The sequence below is a fragment of the Apium graveolens genome, chromosome 11 (assembly GCF_009905375.1).
Source record: "Apium graveolens cultivar Ventura chromosome 11, ASM990537v1, whole genome shotgun sequence".
NCBI classification, from domain to species: domain Eukaryota; kingdom Viridiplantae; phylum Streptophyta; class Magnoliopsida; order Apiales; family Apiaceae; genus Apium; species Apium graveolens.
In genome coordinates this window covers 164,227,460-164,251,193 of record NC_133657.1, presented here as the reverse complement: position 1 = coordinate 164,251,193, position 23,734 = coordinate 164,227,460, and the positions used below count along the sequence as shown (strand labels likewise).

The following is a 23,734-nucleotide window of genomic DNA, read 5'->3' as shown; positions in this document are numbered from 1 at the left end:
ATAATTTACCCTTTTTAAAAACCCCAAACAAGCCTTTAATCGTGTGGTTTTATGACGAGTTTCTAGATAATCTTTGTTCAATTCAACACATCAACTCTTCAGCTATGCAAGAAAGTACAGTTCTATTGCCAAAATTCCATATAACATTTCTGCAAAGAAATTAGGGTAGCATTATAAGCATGGTGATTGCAAGTCCTTGAACATAGCATTTCCCTCATTTAAGCCAACTAATGTCTTATGAATGCTCAAGACTGCACACTTAAACACAGCTTTATTACTCAGCAACACTAGTTTCATTTACATTTTTAATCACGTCAAATTTCATGTGAACAACTATGTTCCTTTTTATTTACCGCAAATATGGTCTCAACTCTCAATATTCGTCTCAGAGTTGTCTCAAAACCAAACACTGCATTGTGGTCGTCTCGAAAGATTAAGTTATTTTGCAAAATAAGAATAAACATTAAATACAAATTTGCCACATGTATCTTTTATGGCTATGGATATGTAAATCCTTAACCTAGTATAATACTTCCACCACATGTTGGACAATTACCATTACAATTTACATCACCCTCGAGTGGTTTGCATCTCCTACCACTCAGTGTCCCTTTGCAGCAAGCTGCTTCTTGAGAGCGAGGACCTCAGTGCAATATAAAGACAACTTGTCCTTCAACTTCTGAGAAGCTGCTTCATAGTTCCTATTCATGAGATCCAACTCCTCCACAGCCTCGCTGTGTCTAAAAAGAGCAGCCTCCAACTTATGTTGTGTCCCTCGAAGCCTCATTCTAAGTTTCGCCTTCTCTGTTCTGTTACTGATTTGATCCTGTTAAAGCATGAAAAAAGTGCTAGATGAGGATGAATTAACTTTACATACCCAATTTAAAGAAAAATTAAAGCCTTAGCAATGAATTTATGATTACCAAGGACCATAGAAGTAAGAGCATATTTGACATCAAGCTAACATAACGTGTAAATCAATCACTGTTATAGAAGCCCATGCCAGTCAACTAGAAAATAACAGAAAAAACAAATCCAGAAGAAATGCATAATTTTTTTTTGAGAAAACTAGAAAAGGTTCAAATTATGTAAGTATTGCAATTAAACTAATAGAACTTTCACAATGCAGAATGCAATGATGTTGCATCCTCCACTGAAAAATTGTTACCGGTAGTAATGTACATTGTTGTATTATCACCACCCATTCTTTATTAGAAAGATGAGAAAATAGCACATAAACCAATTTAAGACAGTAACATAAAATTACAGATAAACCTGTGCCGAACACTGGCACTTACTGTATGCTTTTCAGTTTCCAGGCAAGTAAGCTTCTTCTTCAACTCGTCAATATCTGATTTCAACTTTGATAGCTGGGAGAAATTTGCCTCTTGGGATTTTTTAAAATCAATAGCCACTTTCAAGTCATCTCTTAGTCTCTCGTTCTCTTGACACTTCTCCATGCTGTAGCAAAAAAAACAGATTATTATAAATGAATTTATGTACTTGACCTTACTTCATTAAGTTATATTTGAAGCTAATATTACAATCAAGATGTGGCATTCAATGAGATCCATCAAATTTAGCATCAGCCTGGTATCATACATCTTAATTTACAGATTAAGGTATTTATAACTGGCTAGCAGAACTTAGGCCAATCTTCATCAAGTCTTATGCATCTTATAGTTCGATTTGTCTTATTCTTATGCTTATTAATACAATCAAAGGAATTGATTATGGTTATGGGTTACGAACGTAATAGTCTTCTAAGATGTGTTATTAGGTGGTACACTAAAGAATAAAGATTACCTTTGATTGCGGACATATAATATATTTGAAAGGTTTTAGGGCAGAGGGAGATAAAAATCTTCAAAATACTAAAGAACGGAACACGAAGATACAGTGTGTACATGACCTCGGGATATTGCCCACTAGTGAAAATCTAATTTATTAAAGCGAAGAGCACAGGAGGCCTCATAGAGCTCAAGCTCAGAGCAAAGAGCTCGCTTCATCCAAGAGAAGTTCACTAAATAATTATATACAAAATTTCAACAGACGCATATTCAATAATTAAATATCATATATATTAGTACAGTGGGGAAGAAAATAATTTTGGCCAAGACAAACAAACAAACAAGTTTACTAGTGTGTAGTCAATAAAAGACTTCTGTTTTTAAAATAATAAAAGAAACATAAAAATCAATGCCTTTAGATTGCGGTAGTTCTCCAATTATCTTCTTCTAGAATACTCTAAAATCCTCCTTGCTGGTGTTGTGTTCTAATATTTGTTTATTGACTTTTATGGAAAGAATTCAAACTCAGAGCTTAGCTTGACTTCGGGCTTAAAAATAGCTTTAGCGCTTGTCATAAATATACTGAAATCAACTAAGATCTTGTAGTTATTTATCTAACCATTGTAGTTATTTATCTAACCATTCAGGCAAAATACCCGTGAATATACCCAGAAAGTATGGCAGGGTTATTTTATTAACCAACCACCAGACTATTATGTTACTCTGATTTGGGTACAGAGTGTAGAACACAACACATATCCTAGTGTCAGAATTGAAAAGTCCAAAGATTGGGGACACTGTCCTATTTTTGGACATGGATACATATCAAAACATATTATATTAATAAACAAGTATGGTAAGTTAGATATCTTAGTAAAAAGTAACAATAGAACTGAGATTAAACTTGATTTCCAAAAGGACTTTGCAAATTATGCATCTTCCCTAAATTTATCTCATTCTTTCTTTTCACATATTTATTTTGAATTGTAACTATAATCATATTGATCTTTAAATTGATCAAAGTGTCCACATTTTAGTTAATGGAGCTGACACGAAATAAGTTCGTGTCCAACTGTCCAACACAGGTACAACCACCTAAACAGAAGAATCAGAGTAACATAGCTACCAAATACATGCCGCTTCTCTAACTTTTTTGAATGGAGCGGCAGCAACTCCACACTCTATAACTCAAAACATTTTGGTCCTAACAACATAATAGATGGGAGAGGTTTTTCCCCAGGAAATATCGGAAAGTTCAATGGTGGGAAAATAATATATACAAAGATAACGGCAGATTGCCTGGCACTGATTACATGTCACAGTGAATTTTTTTCAGTTCATTTAGGCATTAAGATATGTATTTTACATCAATAGCCATTGATTAGAAATTATAAAAAATTGCACACAAACATAATTAGAACTATAAAATACCTCCAGGACTTCTCCGATTCAGCATTCTTTTCAGAAGCTAACAACCTGTCCATAAGGACCTTGTATTCTTCTCTGGATGACTCCAATTCACTTCTCACCTTCACATTTAACATATTTATCACTGAAGCAGGAAGATAGATGAATAATGTATTCATTACGTACTTCTAAAAGGTAAAATTGTTGGTATCATAAAAATAAATAGATGTACAAGAAACCTTTTTCAATTCATTTTAAATTTTAAAAATATGAGATGTTCCTGTAGCTTCACCAATGCTCTTTTAGACAGTAAACCCACCATTTTTTTTAAGCATGGAAGTGCTCTCTTCGCACCATAAGTAGAATTTAATAAAAATAACAACTGGTTATCTTGCTCAACAATGTTGTAGGCGTTCATCAGATACCTCTTTTGGAGGTGAAACAGTGAATGTATAAATTATACTACAGGTTCCAATTAAGGCCTCCCAATTAATCTTTTGAACCAAACAGACGTACAAACAATAAAATTAAACAAATGGGTGTAGAGGGACTCGAAGAGGAAGCCTTTAAATGGACTATATATTGTTTAACAGACTGAACAGACATTTGCTAAATGATATCATTTAGATTTTATATACTACAACTTGTGTGATTTATAATTTTTCCCATTATAAGTAGCGTGCTTCACATGAAAAGCTGGCTCAACTGTCTTCAAACTACACTATACTACAGTAGTCTAAGATATTTCTGATTAGAGAAAACTTAAAATATATTGAAGATTTAGTTTCTACAAAATGTGTGATCTAGGGTTACATATATCATTTTCGTTTCCTTGTAACTTACATAGTTTCTTTTCAAGTATATGGGAAGATAGTGTCAGCATTCAAAACCATAAACTTGTCATAAAGGGAAGGAATGGGGGATGAGCCTTTGCCACGAATCCTCCATATTTCGTCTTTTTGTTTTTACCTTATACAAATCTAATAAAATACCATCAAGTGACAGAATCATTCGAACTTGATAGAATGTGACTACGACACAATATATACATATTGACATAACATTTACGTCTTACTTTGAAATCAAGTTATTCATCAAAACACCAGTTACAAAGTACTAAAAAACATCAAAATGAACCTTGAAGCAGCCAATCCTTTTTTACTTTCTATTTGCACATCTAGTCGTTCCCCCATTTTCAATTTAGCCCGATCCTGTATGGGGCCTTCATAGAGCTTCACTAACTAATGTCTAAAGACTGAATGGGAATGACATAACAATCCAGAAAGACTAGACTTCCTGGCATGCCTAGATTTTGATATCTTTTTATCCTCAGTTGTACAAACTGAGGATATTTGGCTTTGGGGGGGAGGCTAAAAGCTCCGGCTTAAAGTGATTTTGTGTAGCAAGTCAAAAAGTGACTAAAAGTTTAAAAAACGGCCCTAAAGCCAAAAGTTGATAAGAGGTACTTTTTTCAACTAATTTATTACTCCGTATCTTTTTGTAATTTTATTTGACAAAAGTTAATATTATAATATACACGTACAACTCTTATAAATTAATTTCATTTTTATAATTTTAGTAACAAATAAATTACACAAAATAATAAAATCACCCAAACAGTAAAATTTGACTTTTTTCCACATTAAGCAACTTTAAGTAATACATAATTTTTTTAAACCTAGTCAAACAGGCTCTAATTAACAGAACAGGCTCTAATTAACAGGATGTTGTAACACACCCAATTGTCCACGTGTATACAAGACGTAACAGCAGGGGCAAAAGAGGAAGAACAACTAACAGAGAAGGACAAATGGGTCAAAGCAGTGAGCAAGGGTAAAAGAGTAAAAACAGAACAGAAGAAGAGGAACAAAAGGGACAGGAGGCTGGCAATTTTGGGTTATCGAATGTTTGGCTTTATTTAGTTATTGGGAGAGTCTGAGCCTCTCGAACGCTCATGTTATCTGTTTACTATCCTTGTTCATCGTAGTTTGTTATAAATCCTTGTAAGACCGGGAGTTTGGCACATTGGAGTGCACACCTTGCTGTGTTTTTTTTTATAAAATTAAATCTGCTATTTGATTTTATTGAGTGCTAGTATTCTATCTCAAGTGGTATCAGAGCCCTTCGCTCCGATGGGACCACCGACTACAGCACAGCGACTAGATCTAATTGAAGAGAAGGCAGCCGCGGTTGAGAAGAAAATGGCAGAGATGGTAGCAAAAGCAGTTGAAGCAGCGATGAAGCAATCACTAACGGAGTTGTTGTTGAAAGGGGAGGAAGCGGCGAGTCGAAGGCAAGGGGAGGAGATAGAGGCGTTATCGGAGAAACTCGAGGGGAGAATTAATCGATCTCGTGAACATAATGAGCAATTGATAAACATGATTCGTACTGACCAGCTCAGATTTCACTCTGAAATCAGATCTGCTATGATAGGGATAGCCAATCAAAACAGCCTAACGAGGGATAAAGGAGAGAGGAGTGTGGTGAATGGGGGTTCTTCATCGGCGACACTAATTGGGGGAGGAAGTGGATTAGGAGGTGGGAGAGTGGACCAAGGAGTTAATAAGGATGTACAACCAGGTGGCTCAGGAGGGTTTGGTAGCTTCACTGGTTATGGAGGCGGGGGGTCAGGAGGAGGTCCGGGCAACTGGAGATACCGGAAATTAGACATGCCTATTTTCGACGGTAATAATCCAGATGGATGGATCCTAAGGGTAGAGCACTATTTTTCCTTTTACCACCTAACTGAAGATGAAATGTTGGAGTCAGTAGCGGTGGCACTAGAAGATGATGCATTACGATGGTATCAATGGGAGCAAAAACGCCGCCTTATCCGCTTGTGGTCAGATCTGAAAACATTTATTCTAAGGCAGTTTAGGCCTACCGAAGGAGGTTCACTCTACGAGCAATGGCTTGCAACGACTCAGTTGGGTACGGTGAATGAATATAGGCGTCGTTTTATTGAAACCGTAGCTCCCTTGGACCACATATCGGAACAAATACTGTTGGGGCAATTTCTTAATGGACTGAAAGAAGATATAAGGGTGGAGGTGAGGGTCTTGAATCCGATTAATCTCGAACAGGCAATGGAAATGGCTCTCAAAATCGAGGAAAGAAATAAGGTGTCCATTGGCAGGAGACATTCCTTGGGATCGATTAAAACAGGGTATTCAAATGGATATAGTCGTGGAGGTGCAGGGTCAACTCAGGGGTCTGTGATCAGCCCAACCACGACCAGGAGTTGGAGCTCAAATGTCTCGGAGTCTCAAGCGTCGGTGAGTTTTCCTAAATCCATTAATCCTACCAGCCATGCTAAAACGGGGTCTGAATTTCGAAGGCTAACAGATAAAGAATTACAAGAGAAGCGTGCTAAAGGCATTTGTTTCCGATGTAATGAAAAATGGTCATTGGGGCATAGGTGCAGGAGAAAGGAGTTAAGTGTGATTTTGGTGGATGAAGAGGACGAGGATGCTACTGATGGAGGCAGCTCAGACCCACCAATGTCACCAACCGAGGAAATCACCACAGAGGTATCTAAACTCGGTCATAGGTTTATCTAATCCTAAAACAATGAAGCTCCGGGGCAGAATTGATAATAAGGAGGTGGTAGTCTTAATTGACCCGGGAGCGACACATAATTTTATATCCCTTTTGTTGGTTAAATTGCTTGATATTCCCACTGATTCAACCGGTTGTTTTAGGGTAGCCCTGGGAAACGGCGAGATGGTTAAGGGTACCGGAGTTTGTAGAAAATTGAGTGTGCATTTGGCTGATTGTGTAGTAGTATGTGATGATTTCTTGCCTCTAGAGTTGGGGTCTACGGATGTTATACTCGGTATTCAGTGGTTGGAGACATTAGGCCCGATGGTTACAAATTGGCGAACTCAAGTCATGAAGTTTGAAATGGGGGGCAGTAAGGTCACTCTAGTGGGTGACCCTTCGCTGGTTCGATCAAAAATAACACTGAAGGCGATGATCAAATGTTTACGAAAGGAAGGAAATGGTTTTTTGATAGAAAGTAACAAGGTGGAGGTAGTGGAAAGGCAACTAGGAGCTGTCAATGAGAGAATGGAACAAATTCCAGTGGGTTTGCAGCCAGTAATTAAGCACTATCAGGGCGTTTTTGCAGAACCCAAAGGCTTGCCACCATCAAGAGGACACGAGCACCATATGACATTAAAAATGGACAGCAACCCAGTCGGGATCAGGCCGTATAGATATCCCCAAATTCAGAAAGATGAGATTGAAAGGTTAATCAAGGAGATGCTTGAGGCAGGGATTATTCAACCATCCAAAAGTGCATTTTCAAGCCCGGTTTTATTAGTAAAGAAGGACGGCTCGTGGAGATTTTGTGTGGATTATCGGGCTTTAAACAAGGAGACTATTCCGGACAAGTATCCTATTCCGGTTATAGATGAGTTATTGGACGAATTGCACGGGTCTAGGGTGTTTACCAAGCTGGATTTGAAGGCGGGATACCATCAAATTTTGGTAAAGAAGGAGGATGTGCATAAAACCGCATTTAGAACGCATGATGGACACTACGAGTTTTTGGTGATGCCGTTCGGTCTCACGAACGCCCCCGCCACCTTCCAATCTCTTATGAACGATGTGTTTAGACTTTTTTTGCGAAAGTTTGTATTGGTCTTCTTCGATGACATCTTAATTTATAGTAAATCTGAAGGAGAGCATAGGGAGCATCTGGAATTGGTTTTGAGCAAACTACAGGAGCAGCGGTTGTATGCAAACTTAAAGAAATGTGAATTTGGTAAGTCTACCATATCTTATTTGGGGCATATGATATCCCGGGAGGGAGTAGCAGTGGACATGTCAAAAGTACAGGCCATGGTAGATTGGCAGCAACCATCAAACCTGAAAGAACTCCGTGGATTTCTGGGGTTGACCGGCTATTACCGGAAATTTATTGCGAATTATGCACAAATCGCACAACCCTTGACAGACCAGTTGAAAAAAGATAATTTTGGATGGACACAGCAAGCTACAGAGGCGTTCCAGCGTCTCAAAAATGCTATGATAAACCCACCCGTGCTCATTCTTCCAGATTTTATGCAAGATTTTATTGTGGAGGCAGATGCTTCCGAATCTAGAGACATACCTTTCCAAGGAGGGGGTCGTCTTGATGCAATCAAATAGGCCTATAGCATTCTTTAGTAAATTGTTGAGCATCGTGGCAAAGCAAAAATCCATATACGAGAAAGAATTGATGGCAATATGCCTCGCAATAGTGAAGTGGAAGCATTACTTGTTGGGCAGGAAATTTGTGGTTAGAACGGACCAACAGAGCCTAAAATACTTGTTGCAGCAGAGAGAGATTAACCCAGATTATCAGAAGTGGGTGCGAAAATTACTGGGTTTTAACTTTGAGGTCCAATTTAAGCCTGGGGTGGCAAATCGGGTAGTAGACGCTCTTTCCAGAAAACAAGATGGCGAAGGAGAGTTACGAGCTTTGATCTCCACAAATCTTATTGATTGGGGTGAATTGTATAAGGAAATTGTTGCTAGTGAAGAGTTACAAAAAATCCTGAGCCATGTGGAAAATGTTACTCATAGGGCTGTAATTCGAGCCGAGTTCGAGTTTTTTACAGTCGAGTTCGAGCTTTTTTTTATCGAGTCGAGTCGAGCCTGAAAATAATCGAGCCTGAATTGTGTGTTCGAGCTCGACTCGGGTAATACACGAGCCGAGTTCGAGCAGTTCGCGAGTTTTCGAACTTAACGAGTTTTTAACGAGTTTTTAACGAGTTTTTAACGAGTTTTTAACGAGTTTTCGAGTTTATCGAGTTTTTTCACATATTTTCGAGTTATCGAGTCCTTATCGAGTTTATCGAGTTTTTAACATGTTTTCGAGTTATCGGGTTCTTATCGAGTTATTCGAGTTTTATTTTTACCTTCGTAAAAATATTTCTTTTTTGAAATTTTAACTTATAATTTAAAAATATTAGTTTCACTATTAATAACTATAAATAAATGTTCAAAATAACATACATGTGTTCTGAGGTAAATCTAGCAACATATTCAAATACGTGTATAAACTAGAAATAAATAACAACACCGGTTAGTATAATTTTTCAAATCATCTATTTTATTAATTTTGTTTAACTCTATCTTCATTTTCTTAAAAATGTATTTATTTTTATATATTGTATATTGTATATCTTATATATATGATAAATAAAGTAAAATGATAATTTTATTATTGTCGGGACTCGGGGGAGAAAAGTAATTTTTATCTTTTTTAAAACAAAAGTACGCAATAGACATTAAATCATTAATAAATAACAATTATAAAAATACTAATTTTAATTAATAGCAATACATCATAATAAAACTTTTTTTGATGTAATTTATATCATAGTTGTATAATATACCTATTAACTTATCACTAAATTGTAAATTTAGCTCTAATTAGTTGACATCTCAATTAGAATTTAGACAACTATCAAAAGTATGAATCGAATTTATAATAAAATATTAGTAATACATTATTACTATAAAGGACCGTTAGATTTTGAAATAAATGATAACTGTTGAATCTAAAATAAAGGAATATTCTATAGATTCATGATTTAAACAAAAAAATAGAAACCCTATATTGAATAGATTATTTGATGTAAAATTCATAACTGTCCTTTTTATTTTAAAATAAAATAAAACAAAACTCGATAACAATTTTACTTGCTTCAACTCCAACTTGATTCTTTTTTGTTTTACTCTTTCAAATTAATAAATTCTTATTTTTCTATAAAATATTAATAATTGATGCAATAAAAATCTAATTCAGTTCAAATCTTAGTTTCAAACAAAATAAATGTTACATGAAAAATTGATAGACTAAAAATGTGACCAGAAATTTACTTAAAAAAATTAGTATGACAAGAAATCTGAGTCAACAAGTATTTATAAATGATACGCTTTAATGAAATTAAAATGTTTTTTTATAATCATATTAGCCCTATTTTGTGTACAATAGCAATAAAGAAGGCTTTATAATGTTGGTAGCTAAAATATTTTATAATTTATATGTATAATGGAATAACACAATTACATATATATTGAGAAAAATTAAAAAAATATTTAAATTATGGAAGGGGTGCCCTCAAATATACACAAAGTGACAAAGCACTACCAATATCAAAATATATATACATATCCAGAAAAAAAGATATAAGTCATATTAATAATATAAGTAAAATAAAATATCATTAATCATGTAAATAACAAATAAAAATAGCATCAAGTTATATTAATGGAAAAAAATAAAAATATAGAAAAATATAAGTAATATTAATAACATAAGTAATAACATATATAAAAAATAAAAATATTAATAAAATATAAAAAAATTAACCGAGTTCGAGTCGAGTTCAAAAAAACCCGGCTCGGCTCGAGTTTTTAATCGAGCCTAAAATCTTGTTCGAGCTCGAGCTCGATAACGAGTTCGAGTCGAGTCGAGCCGAGTTAATCGAGTCGAGTTCGAGTCGAGCTCAAAAAAGCTCGGCTCAAATTACAGCCCTAGTTACTCAGGAAAAGTCCAAGTTTCGAGTACAGGAAGACAGACTAATGTACAATGACAGGTTAGTAATTCCTCGTCGATCTAAGTTTGTGGGCATACTACTGAGACAATACCATGATTCGGTGGTTGGGGGGCATGGCGGAGAGTTAAAAACATATTTACGCATCGCCAAGGATTGGTTTTGGGGAGGAATGCGGAAAGATGTGCAGCAACACGTGCAATGTTGTCAAGTCTGCGAACAAAACAAACAGTCCCAGCGTTCACCTTCCGGGTTATTGCAACCCTTACCTCTACCAGAACAGGTGTGGCAGGATGTAACAATGGACTTTATAGAGGGCTTGCCAGTTTCGAAGGGATTTAACGTAATCCTTGTTGTAGTAGATAGACTATCTAAGTATGGGCACTTTATCCGGCATCCGTTCACTGCCACGTCAGTAGCTGAAATATATATACAACAGGTAGTTAAACTCCATGGGTTCCCAAAGTCGATTGTGTCAGATAGGGACAAAATTTTCTTGAGCCATTTTTGGTGTGAGTTATTCATGTTACAAGGAACGGAGCTAAAACGAAGTACGGCGTATCACCCGCAAACGGATGGGCAATCAGAAATTGTTAATAAGTGGGTCGAGACCTTCTTGCGATGTTTTGTAGCTGGGAAACCCAAGACATGGGCACACTGGCTTCATTGGGCAGAATTTTCTTATAATACTGCACCCCATACATCCACAAAAATGAGTCCATTCCAAGTCTTGTATGGGAGGGAACCTCCACATATAACTAGAGGCAGTCGTGGACAAACACAGGTGGATAGCTTGGATGAATGGCTCCAGGAAAGGGATGCAACCCTCGATGAACTCCGCTACAATTTGATTAAAGCACAACAGCGGATGAAACAAATGGCTGATATTCATCGAAGAGAGGAGACCTTTGAGGTGGGGGATAATGTCTATCTAAAGCTCCAGCCATACCGTCAACGTACTTTGGCCACACGCCCAAATGAGAAAGTATCTCCCAGATTCTTTGGGCCGTATTCGATTATTAAGAAAATTGGCAAGGTGGCTTATGAACTACAGTTGTCCTCTACTAGCAGACTCCATCCTGTTTTTCACGTGTCACAGCTCAAAAGGCATGTTGGCGCTGCTGCTGTGACGACAATGATTCCCCCACAATTATCACCTGATTTGGAGTTTATAATGGAACCAGAATTGCTCTTGGGGATTAGAGAGGGTCAAGGACAAGGGACTGATGTGAAGAAGGAAGTGTTGATTCAGTGGCACGGACTTCCTGCAGTTGAAGCAACATGGGAGGATAGCGAGTTAATCACTCAGAGGTTCCCAGAATTTCACCTTGAGGACAAGGTGAGTCTCTGGGAGAGGGGTAATGTAACACACCCAATTGTCCACGTGTATACAAGACGTAACAGCAGGGGCAAAAGAGGAAGAACAACTAACAGAGAAGGACAAATGGGTCAAAGCAGCGAGCAAGGGTAAAAGAGTAAAAACAGAACAGAAGAAGAGGAACAAAAGGGACAGGAGGCTGGCAATTTAGGGTTATCGAATGTTTGGTTTTATTTAGTTATTGGGAGAGTCTGAGCCTCTCGAACGCTCATGTTATCTGTTTACTATCCTTGTTCATCGTAGTTTGTTATAAATCCTTGTAAGACCGAGAGTTTGGCACATTGGAGTGCACACCTTACTGTGTTTTTTTTTATAAAATTAAATCTGCTATTTGATTTTATTGAGTGCTAGTATTCTATCTCAGATGTCATTACCCTCCAGCCCCTATGTGTATGACTACATCATATATAAAAAATAGAACAGATAATTATCTTCGAGAATCCACAAATTAGTTGTTTAGGTAATGAAATGCTTGTATTCTTACAAAATACAGCAAGGAAATACACATTATTACCTGTGATACTTCACTAGATAACAATGAAATCTTGGCATTTTGAGACTCAGATGCTTCCTTAATGGATTGAATCGAAGCTTTCTCAACAGAAGACCTTATTGCCTTTACCTCTTCCATTGCCAAAAGGGCTTCCGTAAGTTGCTGAAATAAATGTGCCAGATAGATTGAATACATATTGCAACATTGATCTTTTTTTCGAGTTTGACAGCTTTTACCATCTAAGCCACTTCATTATGATATATTATAGAGCACATATACTTGGATCACAATTCAAAAGAAAATTATAAAGAGTGCCGGGAAAAAAAGAACAGTCCCCTATGCTTTCATACAAAAGGACATGAAGTAATATGATTTTCTTGTTGTGTTTGGTTGGGGTGAAGAGAATGGAACGAGTAAAATCAGAAGGAAATAATAAAAGGTAAGAGGGAAGAACGGCCAATCATATATTCTATCACTGTCCTATGCTGTAAAGGTGTCATATATATTACATTATAAATTCTATACTGAAGTGTATAGTCCTTAATCCGATCACTTCTTTGAATACTGGAGCAGTACTAACAATTATAACAACAGTTTGCACACTATACAAAACCAGTGCTAACTCAAATTGAAAAAAAAAAAGGAATTTCATTGAAACGGAGAGAAAAAAGTTTTTTAAAAAAACCATTGCTGGTGGGGTGCATATCCCTAATCTATTACTTAGAATGACGAATCAGGTATATTGTTGTATTAAAAATTCAGGAGACGACAAATGGTAGAAAAAGGACAGGCCAAAAATTCAGTGAAGGGTTCCATAAAAGAATTGATTCACGGGCCTTTATCTCTATTTAGTCATGTATAAAGTCAGCTATCCCCCATTCCCAAGATAGTACAGTGTGTATTAATATAAATTCAAAACATGTCAATACACATACCGTTGCTAACTCTTCCTTTTCTTCAACTAACATCCTGAGAGAGCATTCGAGTTTCTGATTGTGAGATTTAGATTCTTCTAAATCTGAAATCTAGATCAAAAGTAACCATTTGGCATATCAATTTTGTTTCCACTGTCAGTATGTACCCTTATATAAGGAAGAAAAATGTTTAGAGCGTAAACATAGCAAGATTTTGAGAAAACAAATTCTTACAAGAGTTGAAACTGCTTCCTTATATACGACAAGTTCTGAGTTTGACACCATTAGTTTGTCTGATAGACTCTGCATTTCTATGTCCAAACTTTCAATTGTAGATGTGGCTTGTTCCTTCTCTGCATGTGCACTAGCCAATTCTTCTTCCAGGGAAGCAATAGTTGTCTCCATTTCAAAAGCTAGAACTTCCAGGTTTTTGTAATCCTCCTTAATTACAAGAAGAACAAACATATAATGAGTATTGAGGGCCAGGTGCCAACAGAATTAGTAATGTAGTAACGAAACGGATGAAATTGCAACCCGGCAGAGGATTGATTAAGGGAGGGATTTAAAAACCCTGCATAAAGAAATCATATCCGACCATGTATTTTTGTTCAGGCAAGTCTTAGGATAACAGAGCAGAAACAAAGCATAACAGCTGTCGAGCATGACATATATACTGGTTGTGATGACTGGTTTTTTCAAAACAATTAGTGATTGTGCGTCAGCGATGCAGACTTGTGGGTACTTTTCCGGAAAAAAACAATCTGAAAAATAGAACTAGTAAAAGATGATTTGAGACATAAAAAATGAAGCCTATCTAGAGCAGATAAAGCAGGCGTTTTCAGCTTCATCGAAATAAATGCAACAGAGCTCACAGATAGTACAGTAAAGTAACACCAATTCTAAAATATAACATAAGCTTATACTAACCTTGTACCTTTCAAAATTAGAATTTCTTTTTTATAATTAAAGATGTTTTACATAATCAGATTTTCATTTATATCACATTAGTCTCAGTTTAAACAATGATAGTATAGTATTTCAGAAATATAAATCAAATTAGTTAGTAACAGATGGCGTAACTAGAAAATCTACTATTTAATAGTATATAATGGGAAAGCATTAATAATTTCATAAAACCTAATAAAGAAAAAATGTATCTCTGTGAGCAATGGGAGTAAAGCAATCCAAAAGGACATAAATGCAAGTGATTTGCTTGTATCACTCTATGCTGATGCTTCATAGGGGATAGTCCCCTATTCTTTATTAATATCCTTGATTGTGTGCAATAGGAGTTTAAAGGTAGACAAGAGGACACGAATGCTTTTATTACTCTGTGCTGATACTTCTTGAACAAGGAATAAATGGATTATGTCCGCATATATTGTGTGCTTCAGTGACATTATAAATAATTGGAAAATGATGCAGGAGAACTGCAGTCTTAGTAATTTTAAAATAAGCAAGATATATATATATATACCTGCATACTCTGGTCAAAGGCAATGGAAAGCCCCTTTGTTCTTTTGGGATCAAAAATACTTGACCTCCTGTCGACCGCCGAATCACGCCTTCTCTCTGATATTTGACCTTGTTTACTAATATCGCGCTCAAGAATAATCTTCTGCGCATGTAACTTCTTCATTTCTCTCTCAGCACATGCCTTTTCACCCTGCAAACAAGATATTGCCTTGTAGTTGAGGATATTGTAACTATGCAACAAAAATTAGTTTCTAATGAAACCTCCAATTTTGTCTTCTCCTGTATCGTGTTCCTAAGTTTGGATTCTGTCTCTTTCAACTTTGCTTTTGTTTTCTCAAAATCTTTCCGCATAATTTCTTTTTCCTTGGCCAATGAAGAAGATGACAAAGACAACATGTCCTTCTCGAGAGCTTGAATTTCGGAAAGCAACCCACATTTTTCAGATTCTCGTTGTTCTAAAAGCTCCTGCAAGACAAGTCATATATATAAAAAAAATACAACAAGAGAATCAATAGAGATAATTAATATGGACTAAACAAAGATGCAGTAGTAACTCACGTCAAAGGCTTTTACTGAATTTTCGACATCAAGGCTCAACTCTTCTATCCTTTTTTGGTGATCCATGGATTGATTATGCAGATGAATCTTCATAACAATCAATAAATCAAAAACTCCTGAATATTAATAGGAAAAAAAAAACTAGGGATAATCACATGTAAAATATACCCACCTTTTCCTTCTCGAGTTCACTAATTTTGTTTTTCATGCAACTCCATAATTTTGTATGATCACAGACCATTGCTTTAAGTAGAGAATTGTCCTCGGAAGCTTGACACTTTAGATCCTAAAGTAAAAGGATGAAAATACTAGATTTACTTGTGTAAGAGACCAGAAATCTAATAGAAATGGTGTAAATACAAAAGTGAACGCCAAACAGCCACTGATACCTGTAAATACATTAGAAGCATTAACATGGCAAATCCTAAATTAGCGAAAAATAATAAGGCAAATATTCTTTTGCAGGTGTCCAAATCTCCAAATCCCAGTGAGTCCTCAAATCCAGATTTATGTATTCTTATATCTAGGGGATATTTTAGCTTTTTAAGTAGAAGATAAGAATGGATGTGTGCTAATATATACCTCTGAATTCTGATATGTAATTGTATATATACGTGTCTGTGTGTGCGCACGCGTATAATTAGTACCAAAATTTAGTAGTATATATATTTAAATGTATAAAATGTCAGATTCCCTTGAATTCTAGAATTTCATCAGGAAACATAATCTCTGGTTTGAAATTGAATTGTATCTAATGATTAGAAAACTAAGAATACATGTTTGATGTGTAAACAACTAAACATGCTTTTTTATCCTCAGATTCTCATTCTCTAAGATGTTGCGACAAACTCCTGCAAATGTTCCTGAACTCTCACTTCATTACTGCTTTATACATCAACTTCAGGCTTTAAATTTACACAGCACGAGTTAACTTGGTTTGCTATCATTCATTTTAAAAGTATACAATGACACATCTTGCGTGTGCCCTATGAATGATAGAATGCTGCACTCAGAAAACGCTATAAATACATTTTAGTACGTTTCTATTAAAATCAGAAAGTAAATACAACTATAGAATCAAAAACAAAAATATATTAATAAGTTGTGTGGAGGTGGTTGAATAATACTCACAGCGAAACAGGTTAGCATGGCAGAGGAACTTTTAAAAAGTTCATTTACAACTGCGAAGATGGCCTCTATGCTATTTCTTGAATTTTGAATTTCATCTACAATTTCTTGTACTTCCTTTGATGGCTTGGAATAATACTCGGAAACTTTGTCCTAAATTAAGCAAGGAAGTATATGAGGATTCCATAGCTTGAACCAAAAACTATGTAAGAATCTGGCAGGACTGAACAGATTATATGATGTTCAGTAACTCTGTAACTCTGCAGATAATGCATACAGCACATACACGAGTGAAGGATTCCACAGAAGTTACTGATTCACGAGCCACCTTGGCCTCCTCCTTTGCATTCTGAAGCTCTTCAGAGATCTAGAAAGAAGAAAAAACACCAGTACACACCATGGATACAGTTGTTAGGCCTTCGTGCTTGCTTATGATTAAAAGACAAGTGGTGAAAACCCCACATGAAACAAAAGGAGATTATACAATGAGAAGAAAAAAGGTGAAGTAGGAAGTTCAACAACTATGAGATGGATCAAAGGTCAGTCATCTGCTAAGGTTATTCCATTTAAGTTGCTACATAGTCAATGTCATATTTCAGTACCTCCTGTAAGATACATGGAAACATTTTGGGAGACCACATGTCCCAATTTATTTTGCAATTAATTAAACCAAAACCAGCACCCCTCCTTCCCAAAAGACAAATGAAACGGAAAATTGCACTCTAGAGTATTACTAGAACTATAAAATAATCATAATATATATTATATAATATATTGGTATCTTTATTTGTTTAAGTACAAGACATAAGATAATATATGAAGACAATTTCAATAACAGACTTATTTTATTGCCACATCATATAGAAAAAAGTACACAATTGACACGGGGGTAAAGGTGTGAAATCAGTGGTATTAACAGACTTTACGACAATATTTCAGTCTATATATACCCCTAAATCGGGACATGAGAGGTTGGATTAAAATCATAAATTAGATAGAGCAACAATGCACGACTATCCAGTAACTTGGTTCATATTATCTTCTTACTTCAAATCAAATTAACACCAATAGTCATTACTGGACAAGTTTACAATTACTGAATTACATGCTACAAATAAACTACTATGATACCTCTTCAAATTTCACATCTGCACTGATCTGCTGCTCAGTAACTAACTCAACAATGTAATCAAAATTTTGCTGACTTGAGGACTTTTCCATCTCCAGCATGTTAATCTGCGAGAGAAAACACAAGTATACACATACATGAGCAGCAGACACCAGTTTAGCTTGGTCCCCAAAGAATGAAATAAGAATGTCCTTGGAAAATAAGATGTGAACCTTTTCTTGAAGTTGCTTAATCACGAGGATAGCTTCAGACTCATCTAATATCTCATTTTTATTTGCATGAAATATAGATTCATTTGCAGTATTGTCCATATAACCAGCCTCTTCCAGCCTTCTTGTCAAATAGGCAATTTTTAAATCACTTGTAGATTTCTGCAACAAGTAGGTAACTAGGTATTATCTCATCTCATCTGCCATATTTTTTCTAACGAACTGACAATATAATAATCGGCAAAACTTTTCATAAAATGAAAAAGGAGAAGGAAAAAACAAGAGAAGAATTAATATATAACCTGTGTTTCAAATCGTAACAATAGATCTTCATATTCTTTTTGCATATGCTCCAAGTCAGTGCATTCCTGTGAAAACAACAAATTACTTTAGAGCATGTGTTTCTTAATGAAATTAGAAAAGGCCCAGTAAAATATACCAGAGAAGTTTTCTTCTTTGTGGTTGCTTTTTTTCTACTAGTGACATGCAGCAAGGCATGTGGCTGAGGAAGAGCACAGTCTTCTTGTGTCTTATTACTGCAATTTTTTTCTTCCTTGCAAGAACCGTCTGTGCTAGCTTCATTTACTAGTTCTTCAAAAGGTAGAAGTGGTCCCATGTCGCGTCCAGATCTCATTGGTTTCGAAGCAGAATCCTTTTGTAGGGCTGAAGAGGAGTTCAGCTAAAACAAAGAAGACTGCCAGATTATCACTAAAGCAAGACGGTTTCTAGGAAGACTATTGACTGTACAAAATTAAATTCTACTGCCACTTCTATGTAAGTAATTGATCATGAATCTTACTAGTCAATGCTATATTTATAAATTCCCATCAAAATATTAGCATTACGTGTCTGACAATGTTAAATAGAGTTGCAGAAATTAAGATATTACCTCCCCTACAGTCTCCCTTGAAAATTTGCCAGGACACCAAGTATCACGTCTCTTCTCCTGCAGCAGTATAACTTTAAGTTTTGAACCACTTAACCATGAGGATCGTAGTTAAAACCAAATCCAATAATAAATGTAGATTTTATTATGTGTTTGCAATGTTTGAATATTATTACAATCTGCTAACTATAAATATGTATATCCGATGCCGAGATGGCGAGATATACTAGATTTTCAAATGGGGAGAAATGTAAAGAGGCTAAGGGAATACAAGAACATGCCAAAGTCAGGTTGTAAAGCACTTGTATGGAGTAGACCACTAGTACAACATACAAAAAATGAATATGACATACATATCACCTTGCCTCGTATGTCTCTGATTTCTGTTATCCAATTCATTTCTAAAAGTAATCCTACAAAATGTCATTGGTTTATGCCTGATGCACCATGATTCAGTTTATAAGACATTCAAACATTAGAGTCGTTGATGTAAACTGAGTGTATCTTTAACATTTCCCAACTCTAAAATATGTGAAATAGTAAAACTTATACAAGTATAGTAGCAAGTACAATAGCAATCCAAAGGTGAAAATAATAAAATGAATGCATATTAAGCAGACCTTCTTGTAACGATCTGGGTTATCATCCCTATTGGAACACAACACCATTGAGCTTAAGTTCTTAATTTTTTTGTCTTGCTCTAGCAACCTCTTCTCCTTTTCTGCTTGTGCTTTTTTTTCCTCCTCAAGCTCCAAGGCAATTCGCTCCCTCTCCAGCTCAGTCTGCAATTACATGTGCCAGTTTTATGTTTTTAAACTTAATCATTCATGGTAAACTAGAGAGCAAGATAAGCAAACCTGTAATAAGGTGTTGCGCAGATTAAGAATCTCCTCTTCAAAGTGTTCTGAGTGAGATCCCTTTTAATACAAAGAAGATAATTAGCTCTTTTCCAAACCAAGATTTATGTTTAGACAAAATTACATAAATTATGTCGATATACCCAACCTGCAATTTGGCCCGAAGCTCCTCGATCTCTCTTTTTTGTCGCTTTAACAACGCTGCATCTGTCAGAATCTGGACATGAATGTGTTAACTGGGTTAAAATTCAACTAAGAAAGTGATTGGAGAGAAGATGTACTTTCGGATGGGCATAATACAAAAAAGACCAAGATGGGCTTTTAGAAATACATCATAAGGTGATCAAATTATTACTATATGTTACATGCATTAATGCATATTTTAATCAGAACAGAACCTCGTTCACTATAACACAATTTGTGACACGCAAAGCTCGGCTTGCAAATTGGAGACTACTTTTGGTCTCATCAGCATGAATCTGCAAATGAGGTCATAAAAATGTAAAGAGAAAGTATAAGAAAGAAGCTTGAATTAATTAAAACTGTGGATAGGTATCATAAAGAACTTTTAGAGGACCTAGGAAAACTCGAGTAAGATACTGACAAGATCTCATTTTCTGGCAAGAAATCCAAAAAAATTGGGCATAGGAAAATATTTTCAAATTCATGAGAACCACTTCAAAATAACAACATATGCAAAATAAACATAATGTTGGGCATCAGGATATTTAGATATTACAGGAATCTAACAGAATCAAAGCAAGTTAGCACAAGCACTGCATTTCACAATTTTCAAAAGATCTGCATATTCAGCTTCAACAGCCAATATATACACGCTTCAACAACCACTTCCTGATGTATACGCATACAAACACTAAACACGCACAACAGGGGACAAAAAAACAGCACATGGCCATAAAAAGGTTCTCTATCAACCTTATTAGACACTAACAAAATGAAGTGATGAAAGTAAGAAACAAACATGTAACGATTAATATAGAAATCCAATTATGGTAATCAAGCCATCAGATTCCATAATATGAGCATTTCATAACCACGTCTATTCGAGAGAAAGTTGAGATCAGATCCAACCGTCTAAATTAAGTGTCGACCTGTGCAAGTGTAATATTGCATATTATAGCAGTGTTTGCATTTCCACCCAGTGCAGGCTGCAAAATGCGTGTCAATTTGCTATCACGATAGGGAACGTGACTCCTGCATCAGATAAGCAGAGATGTGAAATTATCAGTGAAATTTCACCAAGTGAAACCTACACGTATTTGATGTGGACACATAAACCTACCCCTGGCTTTCAGCACCTTCACTTAATTTTTTAATTACAGTACCGAGAGTCATCAGGCTTTTATTAATGTGGGAACCCTCTTTCAAGCGAACACCTTCAGCCCCAGTCTTCGCAGCACGTTCTGAACCAGCTAGATCCACTAAATTCTAATTGATGAACATTAAAAAAACAAGGTGATGAACTTAAAGAGTTTAGGCAGAGTAAACAGAGACATAGATTAGGCTAGAGGTGATCTCGTACCAGAACAGATACACGTACTGCATCACAGGTCCCTGTATCATCATCTTGACTATCATCTTTGCTCTCAATTATCTATACCACCAGAAAATTCAAATAAAAATACATGATACTGAACCCCGTAATATTAGAACTTCCAAGGATATTAACCATACCATTCGAAAAATTGTATGAGATCGACTACTATACACATTCATATTTGTTTCTCCAATATGACGATGAGCTGCAAAATGTTAAATAAACTTTTAAAAATCAGAAACTTATTGTAAAGTCGGTATACTATGAAATTTTACAAGTAACACCAACACCGAGACGATGTGATTGTGAGTATTTGTTTACTTGCAGTCTTGCATCATATAAAAACACGTGAATAAGATCCCGTATATCTGCTATTTTTTCAAGTACAGATATGCAATATTATTACCTTCTTTCAGTTATCAAAATAAAAAAGTAGTTGATACAAATTCAACTTGCCCTAATGTACCAAAAAATATTTTTCATGTTTTAATATTGACACTTATATAATGTATAAAAAGTTTAAGAACCCAAATGTCTCATATAAATACTAATAACAACATATAAAAACTTTAAAATACTCTGGATATATTTTCAGACACTATGTCTTCTCTTTTATGTACAGACTTCTAAGTTTTAACTTCTAGCTCATCAAAAGAAAACGCACCAACAAGTGAGAGAGATGTTCCAAGTACTTACATTCTCCAAAAGCTAGAAGTTCAAGGACTTGTTCTGCTGAGGCAACAATTTCTTCTCTTAAACCAGCCACAAATATTCCTCGCTTCATGTAGAATAAACCGCAACTACTTATACCAATGTTATAAATACTAATTCACGACAAATACTAATTCACCAACAGAGATGGATATGCATAAATTACCTCATTACTCTCATGAATTTGTAGTTTCCTATGCTCAGGAACCAATAAATCATTGATCTCCTCATTGTAAATCTCCATGTATGACATACGTAATAGAAACTCCCGATCCATTACCTAAATAGATATAAGATCACATGCACATGAAAAAATGAACATATATATTAAGGTAAAATTGAACTAGGATTCCAACACATACACCATCTACTTCAAGAAGTTTGCTCATTTTAGAGTATAGTCTCGGTTAACATTTACAGTTCACTGATTGTTATTATAGAGTATAGAACTGGATGAACATTAGACAGAAGAATTCCTAATTATAGACTCTTCCATTCTCTCTATATACTAATTGGTACAACACTTCTCTAATTTATGTAACATCATAAATTGTAAAATAGGAAAAAAAAACTCCAGCTCGATATGAGCAAGTACCATTACTTACAACAAAATAAAACTTGTCATTACCCAGAAAGCAAACTTGTATGAATTAAGAAGTAAGGAATTATTACTCCCTTCACCATAATTGAGGATTTCCACAAACAAATTAGTAATTCATATAAACAATTTCAACGCATAAACTGTACGTGTCACCAATACGCAAATGAACCGACAACACCAATGCATTTCTTTGGCATGGACATAATAAATCAACAAAAAGAAATTTTAAAATTGTAATTAAAACCTCACCTCTTGTATAATATTAAAAACATGATGAACCGCAAGCGGAATAACTCCAGGCTCCGCAACCGAACCACGCATGGTATGCGTCTTTCCACTATTCGTTTGTCCATACGCAAACACAGTCCCTACATAACCACAAAACAACTCAACACAATAAAAACCGAAAGCTCGAAATCTACAAAAGATACATAACAGACCGTTAAAACCACGGACAGCGGCAGCAACAATATCCTTAGTTCGAGACTCATAAACCTCAACAGTCTTCGTATCCTCTCCGAAAATCCTATCTAAAATCCACCAAACTCCGCATCAGATTCACAAAATACACACACATATACATACAATTAAAGTGTAAGTATAAAATAACGAGTAAAGTGAAGGAGAATGTTACCGAAATCGAACTTGGAAGAGTTATTAGAGGTGAAAATGGAGTTGCCGGAGATAGTCCATGGACTTGACTTAGCATCTTCAGAGGAGAGTGGGCGTGCTCTTACGGACACGTTAATTCTCTGCATTTTAAGATTGGTTTTGATTGAATTTGTGTGGAGAAATGGAGTTGAATTTTGAAACCCCTCGTTTATTCGGAGGAAGAAAAGGGGGAAAATGGACAATTGCTAATTTTCCCGCCTTGTGCTGCTTTACCAAATTATTTTGTACCCATAAATAATGAAATCTTACATGATACGCTGAGCTCCCGCCTCCAGGGTTACCTTTTTACCCAATTTTATTTCAAGTAATATTATATTGTGGGCTTGTGGCTCCACTTATTGTTTTTAAAATTTTATTCTCAGTAAAATATTGAAATTTAAATAGAATTTAAATATTTAAGTATTTAACACGTATCCA

The 23,734-nt window shown here is 35.5% G+C and overlaps 1 protein-coding gene across 1 annotated transcript; it reads right to left on the bottom strand.

Annotated features, from left to right (window-relative positions):
- Positions 1–414: 414 nt before the first annotated feature.
- On the bottom strand, positions 415–23,519 carry LOC141697703 (kinesin-like protein KIN-7O). Its single transcript, XM_074502207.1, has 30 exons — positions 23,280–23,519; positions 23,086–23,175; positions 22,895–23,013; positions 22,211–22,324; positions 22,030–22,111; positions 21,471–21,538; positions 21,319–21,390; positions 21,079–21,224; positions 20,888–20,990; positions 20,174–20,254; positions 19,924–19,992; positions 19,776–19,835; positions 19,539–19,700; positions 18,922–18,978; positions 18,472–18,711; positions 18,335–18,400; positions 18,036–18,194; positions 17,826–17,930; positions 16,981–17,061; positions 16,698–16,847; positions 15,739–15,852; positions 15,567–15,653; positions 15,270–15,473; positions 15,010–15,198; positions 13,767–13,973; positions 13,554–13,643; positions 12,640–12,780; positions 3,222–3,319; positions 1,299–1,461; positions 415–826 (listed from the first exon to the last, which is right to left on the bottom strand). Exons 1-30 carry the CDS (start codon positions 23,401–23,403, stop codon positions 602–604), a joined length of 3,666 nt encoding a protein of 1,221 aa, XP_074358308.1. The 5' UTR covers positions 23,404–23,519; the 3' UTR covers positions 415–601.
- Between the last annotated feature and the right edge of the window lie 215 nt (positions 23,520–23,734).